Genomic DNA, 22268 nt, shown 5'->3' with positions numbered 1-22268 from the left:
CATATGCAAATAACATATTTACTTTTCCATCTCTGATATACATCGTGAAAACCTAAAGAGCTTCATGTTGCCAGTTGTTACTACAACAGTAGAGCACAGACTAATGGGCGTCAAGAACACAAGTAAACATGTGAACCATACTAGGGTTACGTGTTTGCTTGTGTGTAGTAGGATAAGGCTGGTGTTTGTGAGATCCCTTCTCTTTGTGATGGGAGAGTGATTTGGAGAGCTGGTAACTAGTTACTATTTGATTTTGTTCAAGTTACTCATATATTATCATGTTGAAATCAAAGAATGAAAAATCCAGGATTGAATAATGACAGTGTTATGAAGAAGATAGATTGCTACTCACTATATAGCGGAGATGTTGAGTTGCAGACAGGAACAATAAAAATTCTGCTACACAAGTAAGCTTTTTGCCTAAAAGGGCTTCTTCTGAATTAGAAAAAATACACACGGACATTCATGCAACCGCAACTCACACACACACAACCAGCCAGTGGTACCCTTTATACTTATCCTGTTCTTTCTACCACCACATGTCCTTAGTTTTAACTTACCTAATCCAGTCCCATTTTCAAGTTCTGAAACCCATCCACACAATTCAATGATGAAATATTTCATGCGCTGGTTCATAGAATACCAGATTTGTTTTCTTCTAGTGACAGCAGCCTCTAGAGTAATCAGCTATGGGCAATCTCGAAGCAGTTGATAAACATCTCAAAATTTTTACTGTACATGGATGTTGTTGAGTGAAAATCTTATCCACCAGTGACGTCATTCATTGAAGAGTGGAAAGACAAATATTAATGATAATGGCAGTGTTGGCCATTCCTCTGTAGCCAGCAGCCAAATGGTACAGAAAATTCATTAAAATATGTTTCTCAATATCTCAACTGTCAAACAACTTTTTTCCAGATTTCTCAGTTTTGCAGGAGATTGTGACTAAATAATTAAGGTACCACAAGTACTGTGTATTTTTTTTAATGTTTTTGTGTGACAATGCTCACCCACACTCTACCTGGCAAATATAATAATTGTGTCAGTTAAAACAGTATGTTTTTGCACGCATGCCTTGCAGCCTAGACTTGGCTCCAAGATATTTACACCTTGTAATGCATATGTGAAGGTGGTTGACTACTAATGCTGTGGCTCCAATAGAGAACTTCAAATAGCCTGCCATGGCCTAAGTGCAATTGCAGGGAGCAGAACAATATATGGTGGGAATTTATCAACTTGTCAAGAGATAATACAAATGCTTACATATGAGTGGCAGTTACGTATATGTACATCTACATCTACATCTACAGCCATACTCCGCAAGCCACCAGACGGTGTGTGGTGGAGGGTACTTTTGAGTACATCAATCGGTTCTCCCTTCTATTCTAGTCTCGTATTGTTTGTGGGAAGAAAGATCGTTGGTATGACTCTGTGTGGGCTCTAATCTCTCTGATTTTATCCTCATGGTCTCTTTGCAAGATATACATAGGAGGGAGCAATGTACTGCTTGACTCCTCGGTGAAGGTATGTTCTTGAAACTTCAACAAAAGCCCGTACCGAGCTACTGAGTGTCTCTCCTGCAGAGTCTTCTACTGGAGTTAACCTGTCATCTCCGTAACACTTTCACGATCACTAAATGATCCTGTAACGAAGCATGCTGCTCTATGTTGGATCTTCTCTATCTCTTCTATCAACCCTATCTGGTACGGATCCCACACAGGTGAGCAATATTCAAGCAGTGAGCAAACAAGTGTACTGTAACCTACTTCCTTTGTTTTTGTATTGCATTTCCTTAGGATTCTTCCACTGAATCTCAGTCTGGCATCTGCTTAACCGACGATCAACTTCATATGATCATTCCATTTTAAATCACTCCTAATGCCTACTCCCAGATTGTGTGGTTTCAATATTTTTCTAATAAATGTGATTTACCTGTTCAAGTATTTCATTTATAGCCTTACTGTCAGGGTAACCCTCATGTGAGTATCATACATATCATACAACAACAACATTGTCCACAGCTCATGATCTAATGGTTAACCATTGCTGCCTCTGGATCACGGTGTCCCGAGTTCGATCCCCAGCTGGGTTGGGAATTTCCTATGCCTGGGGACTGCGTGTTTGTGTTGTCCTCATCATTTCATCATCATCATCATTCATGACAGTAGCCACATTGGACTGTGAAAGAAATTTGACTGTTTACGGCTGTGGATGACCATGTAATTGAGTGGCCCACAAACCAAACATCATCATCATCATACAACAACATTAAAACAACTTACTTAACTATTGGTATGTGTGTTTCAGATATGAGATTATGCTGAGCTGCTGGCACACTGACCCTAATAAAAGAGTCACTTTCTCGCAGTTGGTTAAAGAATTTGGAAATATCCTGGGAGAGAGAACCTTAACTGTGAGTAAATGAAAATATTAGAGTTCTTCACACTGTTTTAAAGTTATAGGTTTTGCCTTAGTGTTAAATAATAGGTAAAATAATCATTTTCCTATGCTGCATATTTTATTAACTGTCAAAAAGTTACTTTAAATTTCAGAGAAAAGGTCCTGAGATACTTTCTGTTGTTTGGTGAAGTAAATCTGGAAACAAAAACTGTGTGCTCTAGTTATTACACATTTGTATATGGATTATCCTTCTAATATGAAAATTAAATATTTGTCTTCCTATTTTAGCAGCCACACAATGAATTGTTAAGAAAATGCTGTACTTTTTGGTGCTATTTAATGATATGTGCAATAATGTTAAAGTGACATAAGTATTTATATGAAAAGGAAAATTCACTTAATAAAACTACAAAATTACACTGAGAAAGATTAGCTGGCCAGGACATACCTTCAGCAAGTGAAATCCAAGCACTGATGAGGAACACATTTAAAAGTGAAAACACTAAATGTAATTTTTGGAATTATTAGTTTCTTCTGCAGAGAGTAAAGGGAGTGCACTAAGAGTTACAAAGCCTGCCAAGATTTTTCTAGAAACTCAAATTTTATAATCAAACACTTCATTAGCTAACATATTATTGTAATAAAATTACCTTTTTTTTAATTTTGAAAGGGTTAAGTTTTAGATTCAAACTTTCTGGGGACTGACATCTCAGAATAAATATGACTTTTGAAATACACAGTTTTCAGAAAGGGTAATATGCTAATTAGAAAGACAAGAATAAGGATTTTCATATAATGTAGGTCAATCCTAAAACAAGCACTTATTAGCAGGGTCAAATTTTTAACCTCAAGTGGTTTTGGTGAATAGTAAATTTTGAATAGTTTATTAAATAAAATGTTTCTACAGAACTAATTGTAATGTCATTATCAGCAAGATGTAAACTATATGCCAAATAATAATGTTTGGAAAAATACAGATGAAATGAGAATTATGATAGTTAACATATGATGACAAACCTTCTCTATGATTCACAGTTCATTCATGATACAAATTACTGCCCCTCAGTAGACATACTTTTATTAATTACAAAACTGACTGAATGAAAGTATCTCAAAGAAAACATTAAGAAATGTATTCCCACTTCAAGAGGTTTGCATATCACATGTTTAAATATATGTGAGTCATGTATTTACAATTGGGGTGGCCGAGCGGTTGTAAGCACTACAGTCTGGAACTGCGCGACCGCTACGGTCGCAGATTCGAATCCTGCCTTGGGCATGGATGTATGTGATGTCCTTAGGTTAGTTAGCTTTAAGTAGTTCTCAGTTCTAGGGGACTGATGACCTCAGACGTTAAGTGCCATAGTGCTCAGAGCCATTTGAACCATATTTATAATTAATCAAAATATCCACGGGTGTACTGCCGGTCTATAGTGTCCAACGGGCACAATATTTCGGCGATCAAACATGTCGCCATCATCAGGTGAACTGACGGACTGAGCTCCTGTGAACGTGCCGGCACGGAGATCCGTACGCTATGGCTGCTCAGGGGGAACTGGGTTCGGTCGTGGCGGCGGCCGATTTAAATACCCTCCGCCCGCGGCACGCTCCCTCCACCGTCCGTGCCCCACGCCACGGTAGCGCGGTGGAACAGATTGCGACGGCGTCTGAGATGACGTCGGTGTGATGGCTCTGTCCGCCGTGGTCGTCACAACTATGCGTTTGCTCAATTTACTCTTGATTAACCCAATCGCTGGTTCCCAAGCCTTGCTAAGATTATAGCCACAGTCACGGTTTATGAGGACGTCATTGGTGCGAATTTCGATAGCCTCTCTAACAACGCTGTCCCAGTATCTCGACGTCTGTACCAGAATCCTCGTGCGGTCATACTCCATAGTGTGATTTTCCGACAAACAACGTTCAGCGACCGCCAACTTGCTTGGATACATCAGACGAGTGTGCCTCTGGTGTTCACGGCATCGATCCTCAACGGTCTGACCAATATACGACTTGCCACATTGACATGGAATCTGGTACACGCCGGCCTTCCTCAAACCGAGGTCATCTTTGGCGCTCCCCACCAGTGCACGAGTTTTATTCGGAGGACAAAACACAGTTTCAACCCAGTGTTTCTTCAGAATGCGGGCGATTTTCCCCAAGAGTGCACCTGTGTATGGAATAAATGCAGTGCCTACCTCCTCCCTCGTGACTTCATCCATCTCAACAGGTTTCAGTCTCCATAGTGAATTTGATGTTGGGGTGTATGGAGTTTAGATGTGTAAGGAAGTCAAGGAGTTTATCCATACCATGTGGCCAGATGACGAACGTGTCGTCCACGTAACGGAAAAAAGCAAGTAGGTTTCCATTCGGATGATGACAGGGCTTCCTCCTCGAAGTTCTCCATGTACAAATTCGCTACCACCGGTGAGAGTGGGCTACCCATGGCGACTCCCTCCGTTTGTTCGTAGTATTCTCCATTAAAAAGAAAATACGTGGAAGTCAAGACATGCCTAAAAAGTTCAGTAGTATTCTCATCAAACCTCTGACCAATCAACTCGAGCGACTCTCGCAGGGGTACCCTCGTAAACAAGGAAACGACGTCAAAACTCACTATGATATCTGACTCATCCAACCTGAAGCTATCAAGGCGTTTAACAAAATCCACGGAATTACGGATGTGAGGAGGGCATTTACCCACATAAGGACTTAATATTCCCGTCAGGTATTTGGCCAACAAATATGTAGGTGCCCTGATGTTGCTGACAATGGGGCGTAATGGTACCCCCTCTTTGTGAACCTTCGGGAGTCCATATAGTCTAGGCGGTACCGGACATTGGGGTAACAATTTCTTAGCGTCACCCTCCGGTAAATCTGCGTCCTTGAGAAGAACCCTTGTCTTGTTCTCCACCTTCTTTGTAGGGTCAACGCTGATCTTCCGATAGGAATCGTCATTTAGCAGGCTCTGCATCTTATCACTGTAGTCCTTATGGGAGACAACAACTGTAGCATTGCCTTTGTCAGCCGGTAAGACAACAATTTCAGAGCGTTCCCTCAGATCACGAATGGCCGCCCTCTATTTACTGCTGATATTTGATTTAATCGGCTTGGATTTCGTCAACGCACGACAAGTTTCACGACGTATTTCCTCGGCTGATTCTGGCGGAAGTCGAGCTGCAACCTGTTCAACAGCACTAACAATTTCTGCGACCGGAGTGATCAAGAGTAAATCGAGCAAACGCATAGTTGTGACGACCACGGCGGACAGAGCCATCACACCGACGTCATCTCAGACGCCGTCGCAATCTGTTCCACCGCGCGCCGCGACCGAACCCAGTTCCCCCTGAGTAGCCATAGCGTACGGATCTCCGTGCCGGCACGTTCACTGGAGCTCAGTCCGTCAGTTCACCTGATGATGGTGACATGTTTGATCGCCGAAATATTGTGCCCATTGGACACTATAGACCCGCAGTACACCCGTGGATATTTTGATTATCAAATACGCCGGGAGAAACTCAAGAATCACATATTTATAATAGCTTGTATCATACATTACAGCAAGAAAATAGTGTCAGGTACTTTCATAAACATTCATATCAGTTACTTCAATCACAGAAGTTTTATCTACTGGGACTGACAAAAATGAACTTAAAAGCAGGAAATCATAAAATGCAGAAATTTGAAATCGGGGTGTTACTGTATTTGTGTTGTTTGACCTCTCTTGATGATTTACAACAGCTATACCAGTTAAAAGTTAATGAGTTAACTCAGAATATAGGTGTTCCGAGATGTACTGTAAGGTAAATAAATGCTATACATATCAACTGTTTAATTACTATGTTGTTGTTGTTGTTGTGGTCTTCAGTCCTGAGAGTGGTTTGACGCAGCTCTCCATGCTACCCTATCCTGTGCAAGCTTATTCATCTCCCAGTACTTACTGCAACCAACATCCTTCTGAATCTGCTTAGTGTATTCATCTCTTGGTCTCCCTCTACAATTTTTACCCTCCATGCTGCCCTCCAATGCTAAATTTGTGAGCCCTTGATGCCTCAGAACATGTCCTACGAACTGGTCCCTTCTTTTTGTCAAGTTGTGCCACAAACTCCTCTTCTCCCCAATTCTGTTCAATACTTCCTCATTCAATACCTCCGAGTTCGAGTCTCGGTCGGGCACACAGTTTTAATCTGCCAGGAAGTTTCATATCAGCGCACACTCCGCTGCAGAGTGAAAATCTCATTCTGGAAACTTCCTCATTAGTTATGTGATCTACTCATCTAATCTTCAGCATTCTTCTGTAGCACCACATTTCAAAAGCTTCTATTCTCTTCTTGTCCAAACTATTTATCATCCATGTTTCACTTTCATACATGGGTACACTCCATACAAACGCTTTCAGAAATGAGTTTCTGACACTTAAATCTATATCCGATGCTAACAAATTTCTCTTCTTCAGAAATGCTTTCCTTGCTATTACCAGTCTGCATTTTATATTTTCTCTGCCTTGACCATCGTCAGTTATTTTGATCCCCAAATAGCAAAACTCCTTTACTACTTTAAGTGTCTCACTTCATAATCTAATTCCCTCAGCATCACCCTACTTAATTCGACTACATTCTATTATCCTCGTTTTGCTTTTGTTGATGTTCATCTTATATCCTCCTTTCAAGACACTGTCCACTCCATTCAACTGCTCTTCCAAATCCTTTGCTGTCTCTGAAAGAATATCAATGTCATTGGCAAACCTCCAAGTTTTTATTTCTTCTCCGTGGATTTTAATACCTACTCCAAACTTTTCTTTCGTTTCCTTTACTGCTTGCTCAATATACAGATTGAATAATATCAGGGAGAGGCTACAGCCCTGCCTCACTCCCTTCATAACCACTGGTTCTCTTTCATGTCCCTTGACTATTATAACTGCCATCTGGTTTCTGTACAAATTGTAAATAGCCTTTCGCTCCCTGTATTTTACCCCTGCAACCTTCGGAATTTGAAAAAGAGTATTCCAATCAACATTGTCAAAAGTTTTCTCTAAGTTTACAAATGTTAGAAAACTAGTTTTGCCTTCCCTTAACCTTTCTTCTAAGATAAGTCGTAAGGTCAGTATTGCCTCATGTGTTCCAATATTTCTACAGAATCCAAACTGATCTTCCCTGAGGTCGGCTTCTACCAGTTTTTCCATTCGTTTGTAAAGAATTCGTGTTAGTATTTTGCAGCTGTGACTTATTAAACTGATACTTCAATAATTTTCACATCTGTCAACACCTGCTTTCTTTGGGATTGGAATTATTATATTATTCTTGAAGTCTGAGGGTATTTCTCTTGCTCACCAGATGGTAGAGTTTTGTCAGGACTGGCTCTCTCAAGGCCATCAGTAGTTCTAATTGAATGCTTTCTATTTCGGGGGCCTTGTTTCGACTCAGGTCTTTCAGTGCTCTGTCGAACTCTTCACGCAGTATCGTATCTCCCATTTCATCTTCATCTACAGTCTCTTCCATTTCCATAATATTGTCCTCAAGTACATCGCCCTTGTATAGACCCTCTATATACTCCTTCCACTTTTCTGCTTTCCCTTCTTTGCTTACTACTGGGTTTCCATCTGAACTCTTGATATTCATACAAGTGGCTCTCTTTTCTCCGAAGGTCTCTTTAATTTTCCTGTAGGCAGTATCTATCTTACCCCTAGTGAGATAGTCCTCTACATCCTTACATTTCTCCTCCAGCCATCCGTGCTTAGCCATTTTGCACTTCCTGTGGATCTCATTTTTGAGATGTTTGTATTCCTTTTTGCCGGCTTCATTTACTGCATTTTTATATTTTCTCCTTTCATAAATTAAATTCAGTATTTCTTCTGTTACCCAAGGATTTCTACTAGCCCTAGTCTTTTTACCTACTTGATCCTCTGCTGCCTTCACTACTTCATCCCTCAGAGCTACCCATTCTTCTTCTACTGTATTTCTTTCCCCCATTCCTGTCAATTGTTCCCTTATGCTCTCCCTGACACTCTGGACAACCTCTGGTTCTTTCAGTTTATCCAGGTCCCATCTCCTTAAATTCCCATCTTTTTGCAGTTTCTTCAGTTTTAATCTTCAGTTCGTAACCAATAGACTGTGGTCAGAATCCACATCTGCCCCTGGAAATGTCTTACAATTTAAAACCTGGACCCTAAATGTGTGTCTTAGCATTATATAATCTATCTGATACCTTCTAGTTTCTCCAGGATTCTTCCATGTATACAACCTTCTTTTATGATCCTTGAACTAAGTGTTATCTATGATTAAGTTATACTCTGTGCAAAATTCTACCAGACGACTTCCTCTTTCATTTCTTAACCCCAATCCATATTCCTCTACTATGTTTCCTTCTCTCCCTTTTCCTACTCTCTAATTCCAGTCACCCATGACTATTAAATTTTCATCTCAATTCACTACCTGAATAATTTCTTTTATCTCATCGTACATTTCATCAATTTCTTCATCATCTGCAGAGCTAGTTGACATATAAACTTGTACTGCTGTAGTAGGCATGGGCCTCGTGTCTATCTTAGCCACAATAATGTGTTCACTATGCTGTTTGTAGTAGCTTAGCCGCACTCCAATATTTTTATTCATTATTAAACCTACTCCTGCATTACCCCTACTTGATTTTGTATTTATAACCCTGTATTCACCTGACCAAAAGTCTTGTTCCTCCTGACTAATTCCCACTATATCTAACTTTAACCTATCCATTTCCCTTTTTAAATTTTCTAACCTACCTGCCCAATTAAGGGATCTGACATTCCATACTCCGATCCGTAGAACGCCAGTTTTCTTTCTCCTGATAATGACGTCCTCTTGAGCAGTCCCCACCCAGAGATCCAAATGTGGGACTATTGTACCTCTGCAATATTTTACCCAAGAGGAGGCCTTCATTATTTAACCTTATAGTAAAGCTGCATGACCTTGGGAAAAATTACGGCTGTAGTTTCCCCTTGCTTTCAGCCGTTCGCAGTACCAGAACAGTGAGACCATTTTGGTTAGTGTTACAAGGCCAGATCAGTCAATCATCCACACTGTTGCCCCTGCAACGACTGAAAAGGCTGCTGCCCCTCTTCAGGAACCACACATTTGTCTGGCCTCTCAACAGATACCCCTCCGTTGTGGTTGCACCTACGGTACGGCCATCTGTATTGCTGAGGCACGCAAGCCTTCCCACCAACGGCAGGTACATGATTCATGGGGGTTTAATTAATATAAGTCTTCCTAAATCATAGAATATGGCAAAACACCTAAATATTGCATATTAGTAATAACATTTCCTATGCATGCGATGCAGATGTGACTTTTGTGGTTGGAAGTGACTGCCTGAAACCAGTTATGTCAGTAAAATAAAACCTATTCAAAGTCTTATGTAGCTGCTTACAGTTGTCTTCAACAATTTTTGACAATGAGATGTTATTCAGACAAAGTAAGAAAGAAACACAACATAAAGAAGAAATAAAGAAATGTTCAAAGAACAAGAAAAAGTACTATTTCACAACAGCTGGATTACAGAAAAAGCTCCCAAGCAATGAACAATTGATGATGTTTGGTTTGTGGAGCGCTCAACCGCGCGATCATCGCGCCTGTACAGAGGCCCAATTTTTTCACACTATTTTTTAAGCAGTGCAATCTAGCCACTATCTCGAATGATGATGATGATGATGATATGATGAGGACAACACAAACACCCAGTCCTCAAGCAGAGAAAATACCCAACATGGCCGGGAATCGAACCAATGACCCCATGGTCCACAGACAGCCTCGCTAGCCACTAGACCATAAGATGTGGACACAGTGAAGAGTGCTTGAGTTCCTGTGGTGGTGGCAAGTACACTGCTTGAACCATATAGTAAGGATAGCTGGTGATAGGATTCCAAAATGAATAATGAAGGGATGATTATATTCCAGCAGAAAGAAGGGCTTAGACGAGAGTTAGATGACTGGAAAGTTTGTTGGATGACATTACCAACATGGAGATCTGAGGCTGGAAGAGAAAAGCAGAGAACAAGGATGTATGGAGACAAATGTTGAGGATCAGAAGATCCATCAAATACCATAGCACCAAAGAAGAAAAAGATGACCATAACTTCTCATAATTTGGACTTTCCAAGAAAAACCATTGGAGAGACTACCTTATCAGTGACTGCACAACAGACGCCTACAACTCGTGGATACTAGTTAGTACAAGAAATGGAGTGCTGAAATCCCTCTCAACAGATGCCTGAATTAGAGATGAAGTTGGCTGTTAGTCAGGCACTCCTGATTCTGGGCAATTATGGGCAAACTCTCTGATGTGTAAAGTGTTTTACAGCTGAGTATATAGAAACACGGGGGAGTATTGCACGTGAAATAATGGATGTACCTGATCAGCCACCATGTCTACATATTATTTCATGTAACGGACAATAGGAGATACATACATGTTTGTACCTCATCTGAAATTTGCCGTAAATGATGTCATTGAGTCAGGTAGTATCGAAAACAGTCCAGATATTGCACAGTCTGTCATATTCTTATCGGAATTTGGCAAGTTAATTGAGAAAGTTATTTACACTAGATTAATTACAGTCTTGAGTTAACATAGCCTAAAATTTTAGAATCCGAATGACTTTATGAAAAGTAAGTCAACTTCATTTGCTACAGGACAGTTACTTGACAAAATAATAATTGCCATATGAAACAGTTTATGTGTTATAGGAGTGTTTCTTGATCCTGAAAAATTATCTGATTGTGTTGACACCATGATACTGCCTGACAAGTTGTGGAAGCTGGATATTTTGAGGAACTGGTTATGAAGTGGTAAAATCATATTTGAGTGACAGATTACAATTTGTGTTGCTAGCAGTGGGTCACTCACATCTGAAATTGCTATTATCTTACAGCCTCAAGGTTCTGTATTAGTAACCCTTCTTGTTTTGCCCTTATACAGTTCCCCAATCTCTAAGAAAATATTGTGTACTGATGGTACATCCACTGTATGCAAACACAATCCAAAATTTCAATGAAATTCATATAAATGGAAATTCAACGAAGACTGTTATAAAGAAATTCAGCACCAAGAATCAGATGCAATCTGGTATCAAATTGTCCATAAAAAATGATACTGTAAAAAAGGAAAACTGGACAGAATTCTTGGGAATCACAATACAGGACAAACTCAAGTAGTACATACAGATTTCTTAGCCAGTAATGTAGCTAAAAACATTATTATCAAATATTGTAATGATTGGTACATACTGGAAATTGCACATTGTTTATTATTCTCGTCAAATTTGAGCTATACAGTAGAAATATGGGGTGCCCTATACAGTACAAACATGGGGTGCAATTTACACAAGCAAATCTAAATGCATTACTAAACTGAAGGAAAAATCAGTCAGAATTATTTGTGGTCCTAGTTCAGAGAATCATTTGTTACCAGTTTCCAAAATTAGGTGAGTTTACCAGAATAGACACTTTAAATGTAATACTTCTTTTGAAAACAATGAAACCAAACTTAAATTGTAACCCTCACCAGCATAATAATGGGAAAAAAATTGAAATATAATGAAAATATCAACAGATCAGAATTATATTAAAAAAATGTGCTTAATATTGGGCTGAAGCTAGTCAGTGTTCATCCGAGAAATCTTGTAATCCTATTACCAACTTAAAATAATTTTAATAGAAAATCCATTTTATTCTTTTAAGTGATCTTTGTTTTTGCATTCAAAATAAATAGAATGATTCTGTTTTGAAAGTACTTAAAGTTAATAGTATTGGTAGTTTGCAAGAAATCTAGTGGTAACTACAAGAATTGTGACATTATTCTTATTTACCAACAAATGTCAAACATATTGTTTAAAATGTGACTGTAGATTCTAAATCTAAACCTTCAATATTTTTACGTGACATATTTAAGAAGTAATATATATTATGTTCTGAAATTGATTATTCTAGGCACTATTTTTATTTTATATCGAATAAAATTCTATTATTATTGTTATTATTATCAGCTGTGTGGTACTGTGTAAGGACTCCTATGCCAATTTTTTCGATAGCCTGCTGGTGAGAGGAACCTATCACCACATGTATTAATACAACCAAGAATTATCCTTTCAAGTGAACATGTTGTATGGTTTAAGTATCAAATAGCTACATTCCTCTAAGAACAGCTACTTAAAAGTGCTTGAGCATCAAACACTCTTTGGAAGCTATGGGATAGCACTTCATGTGAGAGCAAGCAGTAATGGGTGAATATGTAGCAATTACAGTGATAATCGCTTAATGTTTATTTCAAATGGATATATTAGAATAATATACTGAGAAAATATTCTTTATTGGGGATGCTTCAACACTTTTAGAAATTCGTCATTGGATAATCAAGTGCATGAAATAACAAGACACCTATAATGCCCATACCTTTAATGCATTTGCCAAGTCTAACAGACAATGCTTATACCAGCTGAGCGTACGTACATAATGAACCTTCATTAAGTATTTCACAATTTCACTGTTGATAAAAGTTGTTAATCATTTATAATAACATTGCTATGCAATATTCATCAGTATGTAAGGAATGATTTCATAGGCCAAAGGTAAGTGACATTACCTATTAGTTTAGAAGCTGCACTTAGATTTCAAGAAGGCATCAATGTCTGGGGAGGAATTAGAATGTAATATTAAATTTCACCATCCAGCAATCTTTTAAATGAAGAAGCAGAGAGGTTAATAGCTTTAACATAACATTTGTAGTTTATTAATCCTTTCATATGACAGTCAATAGTTTTTCCAAAACATCACAGATAAAAACCAAACATAACACTTCTGAATTATTTTGAATGCCAAAGACATTTTATTGTATGAAACAGTCTGAAAATGAGGTGCTACGAAACCACAATCTGACACTCTTGGCATCAAAAACAATATAACATTTAATGCTTAAATGTTCGAGTCTTTCGAATACATGCCATAAGTCAAAATATGATTTAGATAACATTAGTTTTTTAGGTTACCTAACAAATTTAAATTATGTACTATTTTCCAAACACTTGTATTTATGTAAAGACTTTTAGTAGTAATATCAAATAACAAAGGTTGTAGATTTGTAAATATAAAATTAGGAACTTCCTGATACTTAACAATATCAATCTCATTTTCATAGTAAAATAAATAAAAATATAAAGGGAAACAGATATTTTGTTTGTACATAAAACTGTAAAGTAAAAATACTGAAAATGATGTAGATTTATTTTCAGAGCATTTGCTGATAATAATGCAGCTGCAGATTCTCGTGGTGTATAATCAATACATGATAACATACTGATATGTAAATAATAAAAACATATTGACAAAAAAGTTTGTCTGACAATCAGAATACTCTATGAACAACTGCAGATAATAAATATGTGATTTATGCAAGAAAATAAACTCATTTATGTCTGAAGTATAAGCAAAAATTCCAGTGGTGTTAGATGCATTATTTGCTATATAGATTTCATAATAATGTGGCAAGTTTAAGAAAACCAGGAACTACATTAGTTGAATTTTGTCCAAAATAAAATGTGAAAACAATTATCTCAGCCATGTTAGAGCTGTATGAAAACGAATACCAAAGATTTTGTGAACCAGTTTATTACTGTAGATGAGCCTCCTTACCTGCAGGTCAGACAAGTTCAGTAAGTCATTACTCATGGCTTTGTGTGAGAGAGCTTTCTTCTCTTGACATATGTCACAAATCTGGACATAATATGCATGCACATGTTGAGAAAGAAGTGGAAGTTTGGTCTGAAATTGGGTAAATGTGTAAGATGAATAGATTTTTGTTCAGTTACTCCAGCTAAATAAAGGAATTATGAGATCGTTCAGCTGTCTTTTAGAGTGTTTGTATTGTTCAAGTTGTGAAATGTTTCTGGCTCTGAACTCTCATTTGAATCAACAAAGAGAAGAAATGTAATTCCTGTAATTTCCACATAAGATTGTTTTGTGGCTATAGAAATATCAATTTGGGTCCTGTGTTGTGAATATATTGTCTCTCTGTCACCACATCTGTTAGTGTGTTTAGTGTAGTGTCTGCCATACATTCATATTCTGTGTGTCATATATTCATATTCTGAAGAAGAAAGCAAAGTTCAAAGCCTGAGCTAAGCATTCATTTCATTATTTATGTGCCAGTAAACAGTGCAACGCTTCCCCAGTGTGATGACCAGTTGTCATACAACTGATGTATTTCACTCATGACTTTCCATTATCATATTAAGACATCTTTCTGTGGTATAGACCAATGTGCTGATATAAGAACAAAATATTATGAAAATTAGGCACAGGCTTTCAGGATAATCAGGCTGAAGAGTTAAAAACTTGACCACAAAACTATCTCCTGCAATTTACTTGACTTCCGGAGTGAAAGAAGCAGTATGTTGTTAAACTGTAGAAATCTTTTACATTAGCTTATATTGCTTTTACCTTGTTGTGAATCTTGAGATAACTTCACTCAGAAAGAACAAAGGAATCTTGGAAAGACTTGTATCTACAGACTGCCACTGTAATAAATGTGTAGTTACTCTCAGTTACAGTGTGTACAATATAAAAAGGGAATGGAGGAAACACATTAGGGTACTAGCACTTCTTATGTTACTGCTGAAAGTACTCGGAGGGTGTTACAGGTTTCTGCATTGTTATATGTATCTATGTGACACCATCTATCACTTGTGAGTTGTTGACTTTCTTCACTTTTCACTATTGATACCATCCTTTAAGCTCCATTATTGTAAGATTTCATATGTTTTATCTCATTCACTCTCATATAGTTAACATTCTATAAATTAAGCACTAAAGCACTAAGGGCAGATTCAAATGGAGTGTGCATCTATAATTACATACTCTCCATTCAGATGTTATTACTATTCTATTATTTACAGTATTTCCTTTAAGAAACTGAACCAGGCATTTTTTTCCAGCATTATCATAACTTAAATGATGAATATATCAGCATGAGTCCAAAACCAGGAGCTAAAGGAGATGACTATCTTGCCATGGCTGCTGCACCTGATTATAATAAATTACTATCACCAGTGGAAGGTGAAAATCATTCATATATAAATAGGTAAGATAACAAAATTCCTCTGTAATTGTTCATACACTATGCTATGAGAAGTATCAGGACACCTATTAGTGGAAATTAATATGTGGTGTGCCCACCCTTGACCTTTATGATGCCTTGAACTATGCTGCGAGCACTTCCAATGAGGTGTCTAAATATCTTTGGAGGAATGACAGCCCACTCTTCCTCAAGAGCTGAAATCAGAGAAGCTGTGATGTTGAATGCTGTTGTCTGGAGGAAAGTCACATTCTAACTCATCCCAATGTTGTTCCACTGGGTTAAGGTCTTGACTTCAATAAGGCCATTCCATTTCAGGAATTCTGTTGATCACAAACAATTGCCACACAGTTGCTTCTTTATGATTAGGCGCTTTAAAATGCTGATACAAACAACTGCTGTAGCTGTACTACTCCTCTACTGTATACACTACACAATGCTGTAAAATGTGTTCATATCCACCTTCATTTAGCATTTTCTTAAGCAAAATAAGGGGACCATACTGTAATCTCAAAAAAAAAAAAAAAAAAAAAAAAAAAAAAAAAAAAAAAAAAAAAAAGAAAGAAAAGAAAAGAACCACGTACTGTAACATCACCTCCTCTTTATTTCATTATTGTGCTGTACGGCGCTTGACATGAGTGTATCTCTTGCTTTTTGGCTCAGTTGGCTAGAGGTTTAGTTTGAAAGTCTGTGTTGGTTTGATCTGTCACATGCAGGCTAAACATGCAGTGACCTATTGCATAGGGCATGGGACGAGTGGAGCTCCAGTCATGGAATGGAGGCAGAAGATGGTTGGGAGTGTACTTTGGTGAATTGTGCTGTGAGCCACCTTGAGGTTGTGGTGCTGGTTTTTCCATTGCTTGAAATTCTTTGACAGTTGTCTTGAGTGGCTTGGGACTTGCATTCAAATGTGAATTTGGTTTTAAGTACTGCACAGATCAACTGGACTGTCATTGTGTTTGTTAGCTTTGTAGCGCTTTATTAGCTGTGCAGGTATTGACTTCATTTCAGTTGATACAGTTTTTAATTGAAGTTTTGTGGGTTTTAAGCCCTGCCATTGTGCTCATTAGCTTTGTAGCCATTTGTTTGTTTACATTTGCCAGTGGTTTTAGGTGCTGCTCTTATCAGCTGGGCAGCTGTTGAGATCGCTTGAGTTGTTGACTGAATTTTTGTCGGTTTTAAATATTGTACAGATTAGCCAGGCAGCTGTTGGCTGGTTGATGTTGCTGCAGATTTTTCTTCTTATATTTTAATGTGGATTTAAGTGCTGCACAGCTCAGGCTGTAGTTTGATGTTGGTTGTTGTCATGGCAGTTTTGAACTGAAGGGAGCTATTGCCGATATATATCATTTCTGTTAAGGCTGCAGTAGTAGGCATTTGACTCTACCAAGATTATAGTTCAGCAGTTATGAAAGTGTCCTTTATTAGTGGATTGAAATCCATTCATATAGAAATGCTTGGATGATAATAGTTTTAGAATGCTGGAAACAATTATACTTCAAGAATACTGTGAAAAAATTATATCCTTCATCCCTGCATATCTGCAATTAGTGTGTGCCCTAGTCGCTCAAGCAGGTTGTCACTTCTGGCCATGCATTTGGTTGTTGAAATAAGTGGTTGTTAAGGCTCTGTAGTTGGGATACTTCCCTAGCCCTTCCTTCAAGCATTGCTCATGGGATCAAGCTTGGATAACATCATTGGCACTGTACATGATGGCAGGTAATGCTTGCCAGGCATTTGCCACACCCTAAGCCTTTCATCAAATTTCCACTGTGTATAGAATGTAATGTTCCCATTGTATTTCAGGCTTTAGATTTACCTCACATAGGAAATGGTAAATATTGTTCTGATTATGTCCAGTGGCTTAGGTAACCATGGGTACAGCAGTCTCAGATTACTTCACCTAACTATGCAACAGCTGTGAGGGGGGAGGCAATGATTCAGAACAATCCCTATTTTTCATCTCTTCATCCCTCTTTCACTACTTCAAGTGTTGCTAGCATTGACTACAGAGACTGCTCAACTGTTGTAACCCATTCTTCTTTAGACCTCTATGGACAGTCATTGCAGTCATCATGCTAACTAGAGAGCTGTTAGCATTCTGGAACTCATGAGTGATTTCTTCCACTGATTTCATGTGATTATTTTATGATAACCCTCTGTGATGCTCAAAAGTCCCTGTCCATTAGTACATGAGGTCTGTCTGGTTTTGGTTTACCATGGTTCTTCCTTTGTATTTTCATTAGACAGTCACATAACCAACAGTCAGCTTGGGCAGCCTTAAGGGATTTGAAATGTCCCTGATGGATTTGTTACTCAGGCGACATCTGACGACTAGTAAATGTTTGAAGTCACTGAATTCTCCTTACCAAACCACTCTCTTGTTACTGCTTCTCTAGTGACAACACACTACACCCCACCTTCATTTATCTGCTGGGGCTGCATCCATGAAATCTAGTTGTTAATTCCACCTTACATATAGAGGTGTTTGAATGTTTTTCATCATATAGTGTGTGTGTGTGTGATTTTTGCAACACCAATGCGTTTTAGCTTTCTTTGCCATGAAAATAAGCTGTATTAATTGTGGCCTTATAATTTATGATGCATCATCATTATTTTATATTTAGATTAGTTCCTTATTTCATATTTAGATTAATAAGAAACAGTGGTAGACATTATTATTAAATCAAGAAGTGTATAAGCTATTTGTATGAGAAATTTGTCTTTTAAACAGATAAATGTCATATCATCCATCTGCCTTATGTCTAAAGTATGTAATTACAGTTATTCTATTTATCAGGATGGAATTGTGCTTGTTTAAATGTTTCTATTTTTCCAAACAGTAACCCATTGTCAAGTGAAAATCCTGAAATTGAACATACAAGAGACTACACTGACATGAACTGTGCATCACCCTCTGGTTACGATGTCAGCAGTATTGATACAGGCTTCCACAGTGATGGTTCACAGAATACAACATATGAAGCCAGAGATGATAACAGCAACAAAATTGCAAAGCTGGCAAATGTTAAATTATACTCTTCCACAAAAGATTCTCAGAAAGATACTGAAATGCAAAATATTTCATCAGAAAATAATGGAATCTCAAATCCTGCATATTTTCACACCTCATTGTAATTCTCATTACTGTGTAAGTAATTTATTTGTGGCTACTGGTATTGTACAATCTGAATTTCTTGTGAATATTTGATTCAAGATACCACATAAACCATTAAAAGTGCAACCTGTTGCGTTAAAAGACAACAATAACTTCTTTTAAAACTGTTTGTTCTGATGGTTGTGACACTATGCATGCATATTAACTGGGCATAATAAGAAATATGTCCGCCTCCATAGCTGAATGGTCTGCATGGTTGACTGCAATACAGAGGTTTCAGGTTTGATTTCTCATACTGCCAGGAATTTTTTCTTGGTGTGACTGGTAAAGGGTGCACTCAGCCTCAGGAGGCCAACTGAGGAGCTACTTGACCAATTACTAGAGGTGCCAAGATCAAGAAGTCCAACAATGACTGAGAAAATGGTGTGCTGACCACATGCACCTCCATATTGCTCGCAGTGCCGCCAGTGATAAAGGATGACATAATGGTCAGTCAGGTCCAATTGGCCCATCTAAGAATGTGGAACCTTACTTTTTTATAATCAGAAATGGAAGTATATTTCTTTTGTTGCTTAGATGAATGAAATAAACGTCTCTCATTCATTATTTTAGCATGTGTGTTGCTTAATTTCAGTTACTAGTAAACACAATTGTGTGTTGTCTCTTTATAAAAGATATTTATTTTATAGGAGACTACATCTGATGTTCAGAAGTATTTTGTGTTTTGTTGTAATTTATGATTTGTGGCAATGAACCTCAGTAAATAAATTTCCACGTAAAACTGTTCAATTGATGAGCATCTCTCAAGTAACAGATGTATTTTAAAGAATTAATATTTCATTTTTTATAAAATAGTATCTTATAGAAGATGAATGTTAACAAATGTCATGTTAAATTCTTTGCATGATATCTGCATACCACAGTAAATATTTATTGCCATTGTTGATTGCTCACAAAATGCATGGAATTTATAAAATTTTCAGAGATCCATTTTATAATTCTCAACTTGTTACAAGCTGAGTCAAAACGTTATGACCATCTGCTTAATTGCATCTTGGTTCACCATTTTAATGAAAAACGTAAATGATTATGCCTGCCATTGATTGTCAGTGACACATGGCACTAAATCTCTACAGACTGGTCGTGAAATTCCTGTCCTAGATGTGTTCCATTGGATTCAGATCAAGTGAATGTTTGGCTAAGGCATCAATACGAATACACTATCATGCTCCCCAAACAACGGTGACATGATTCTGGCCTTGAGACACTGACAGGTAACCCACTGGTTGCATTGCAACTGGGGAAGACGTCAAGCTTGAAGGGATGCAGGTGGCCAGCAGTAATGTTTACATAGTCCACACTGTCATGGTGCATTTGAATAGTAGCAAAGACCCTGTGGAAGCCTAAATAAACATTCTCCACAGCATAATTTTGCCTAAACCAGCCTGCATACCTGGCATTGTACACATATTGAGTAGCCATTCACCTGGATTGCAGGATTTCTAGACATAGCCATCAACCATAGTATAACTATAAACATGCTTCCCCCACCAGGCAACATGTTTCCTTTGATGCACAGTCCAAGCTCAGATATCTTGCAATTCTGCAATCATAATTGATGATATAAGATGTAGGCTTCCGCGGCCGATGTCATAATGATTAAAATTCTTCTGGGTATTATGCCGTGTCACTGCTAAAAACTAACAACAATAATAAACTAAAACCGATGTTTCAGCCAAATTGTAACAGCCTTCCTCAGAGCACGACTGGTTTTCCATGCATATTTGTTGCTCTTGGGTGGATTCAGCAACAAGTCACTGATGAGATCAGGTTGGTCATGCAGATGGTTCACTAGATACACAAAACGAGTGCAGTCGTCTGTAATACTATGCAACATGTTGTCCACCTAGGTAAACCACATCACTGGGCTGTCTGGTTGTAACGGCCCCAGCTGCGAAAGACAACTGGGGACACCAGTGCTTGCAGCGGTGTAGGACAAGAATGAATCATACAGGGATTCTGCATGGTGTTCAATGATGCGAACTGTGCCTCAGTGGTGGGTAATGTGTTGTGTTGAATTTCCGTTAGCTGTGCAGCCAGGATATGATATCCAGTCCTTGTAGGCAAGAAATCTGTACTGCCACATGACAAGCACAGCGCAGCAGGTGCAGAAGGACCAACAGCTGATGCAGACGAAATCTTGAGTAGAGGTGTGAAATCACAATTGTGTGCCGAGTGAGTGGGTGGAACAACAGCAGGTGCATAGCCTGAGATGTGCGTGGGGCGGCAGGACGGGTAGGCATATACATGGCCTGGCACGGTTTACGTGAGTGTCCCTTTGACCAGCACGGAGAGGGACACATTAAATGGCGGGCCGCACTGAGGAGGGGTGGACATGCATGTGGACCGTGAAACTGGACAGCCGCGAGGTCCATCTTGTGTGGTAGAGACTCAGACGAGGAGTTCCACGATCTTGTGCTGGAGGAGCATTCTGTCGAGCATAGAATGCCTTAGAGGGTGTCTGCGCCAAGGTGTACAGTGCCCGGTGTGGTGTACCAGTGGAGGTTAGGGTCGTCTGGCTGGTCAAAGTAAACACCGGAGATACGAACATTCCTGGTGTATTAGTAGCACACGGGGTAAAGCACTGCACTTCACAGTCGAATGTCTATTTGGTGGTCACGGTGTCCTGCATTGCTGGAAATACTGGAGGTTATGACTTTGTCTATTGGTGCGCAACCGTTGGTACACAGCGAGCGAATGCAACGTATTTTCACAACTTGGTGACACCAATGTGGGTTTTCTGGTTATAGCGACTGGCCGTGCACAGAAAACTCCAACTTACTACGATCATGCACTTTTATTAAGATTCGTATAATCATGCAAAACACAAGTAAAACAATACAGAAACTCCCAATGCGCACATCGTAACCTCTGTCCACGAGACCGAACCCAAAGAACCATGAGTCACCAAAGATCGTTTACTCTGCATTTCGTAGGTGGCAGTTACTGGTGGTCGATGGTCGCCACATAGTTTCCCTTGTTTTTTATTGTTTTATTTTGCATATGTGTGTAAACACCTTGCATCATATTAGAGTTTAAGTGCATATTAGAGTTCAAGTGCAGTCCATCACTTTATCACTTACATATCTTCTTTTTATTATTCCGCTGATTATGAGCAGGGAACCTGAATAGACACTTTTAGCTGAACCAATGAAGTTTGAAGTTTCTTGTGTCATTGCTGATTTCCTACTTTTTATCTAATTTGCCCCAACATGTATTAGCACACCACTATAGTTATACATAAGTTACAGGGTGTATACGACCTCGGACAACCGAGAGACGCGGGAAAAATTTTTTCATCTGGGAGAAAATCGGGAAAAACCGGAGAATTTTTTAGGATTCCAGGAATTTTTCATTGTTTTAGTTTTCGGTTAAATTTTTGTAATTTCTTCTGGTAAGAACTTATTCTAACAAAGGATATTACTCTATCCCGCTACTGCAGAATAACACTTCAACAATAAAACATAAACGAGAGGGAAAGAAAACGAAAATAACTTAAATTGCAAAGGAAATGCGCCACGTACAACAACGATACACAGTGCTCATCAAGCGTCTGCCAACAGCAAAATGCGTCAAAGGCTTTAGGAAGACTATG

At 38.5% G+C, this 22268-nt stretch overlaps 1 protein-coding gene across 4 annotated transcripts in view; it reads left to right on the top strand.

Moving 5' to 3' along the window:
• LOC126281978 (mast/stem cell growth factor receptor kita-like) overlaps nt 1-22268 on the top strand; it is a 309972-nt gene that overhangs the window by 267069 nt on the left and 20635 nt on the right. The window contains exons 20-23 of one of the 4 annotated variants that reach the window (XM_049981359.1): nt 2308-2413; nt 15356-15501; nt 18339-18646; nt 18916-19219. In XM_049981359.1, coding sequence (XP_049837316.1) covers nt 2308-2413; nt 15356-15501; nt 18339-18633 — 547 coding nt within the window. In that variant the 3' untranslated portion in view covers nt 18634-18646; nt 18916-19219. Of the gene's footprint in view, nt 1-2307; nt 2414-15355; nt 15502-18338; nt 19220-22268 lie in introns of those variants that run through there. The other 3 variants (XM_049981358.1, XM_049981360.1, XM_049981357.1) reach the window with 3 other exon arrangements.

The sequence above is a fragment of the Schistocerca gregaria genome, chromosome 7 (assembly GCF_023897955.1).
Source record: "Schistocerca gregaria isolate iqSchGreg1 chromosome 7, iqSchGreg1.2, whole genome shotgun sequence".
Lineage (NCBI taxonomy): Eukaryota > Metazoa > Arthropoda > Insecta > Orthoptera > Acrididae > Schistocerca > Schistocerca gregaria.
The sequence above is the reverse complement of the archived record's forward strand: the minus strand, read 5'-3'. Positions and strand labels throughout refer to the sequence as shown.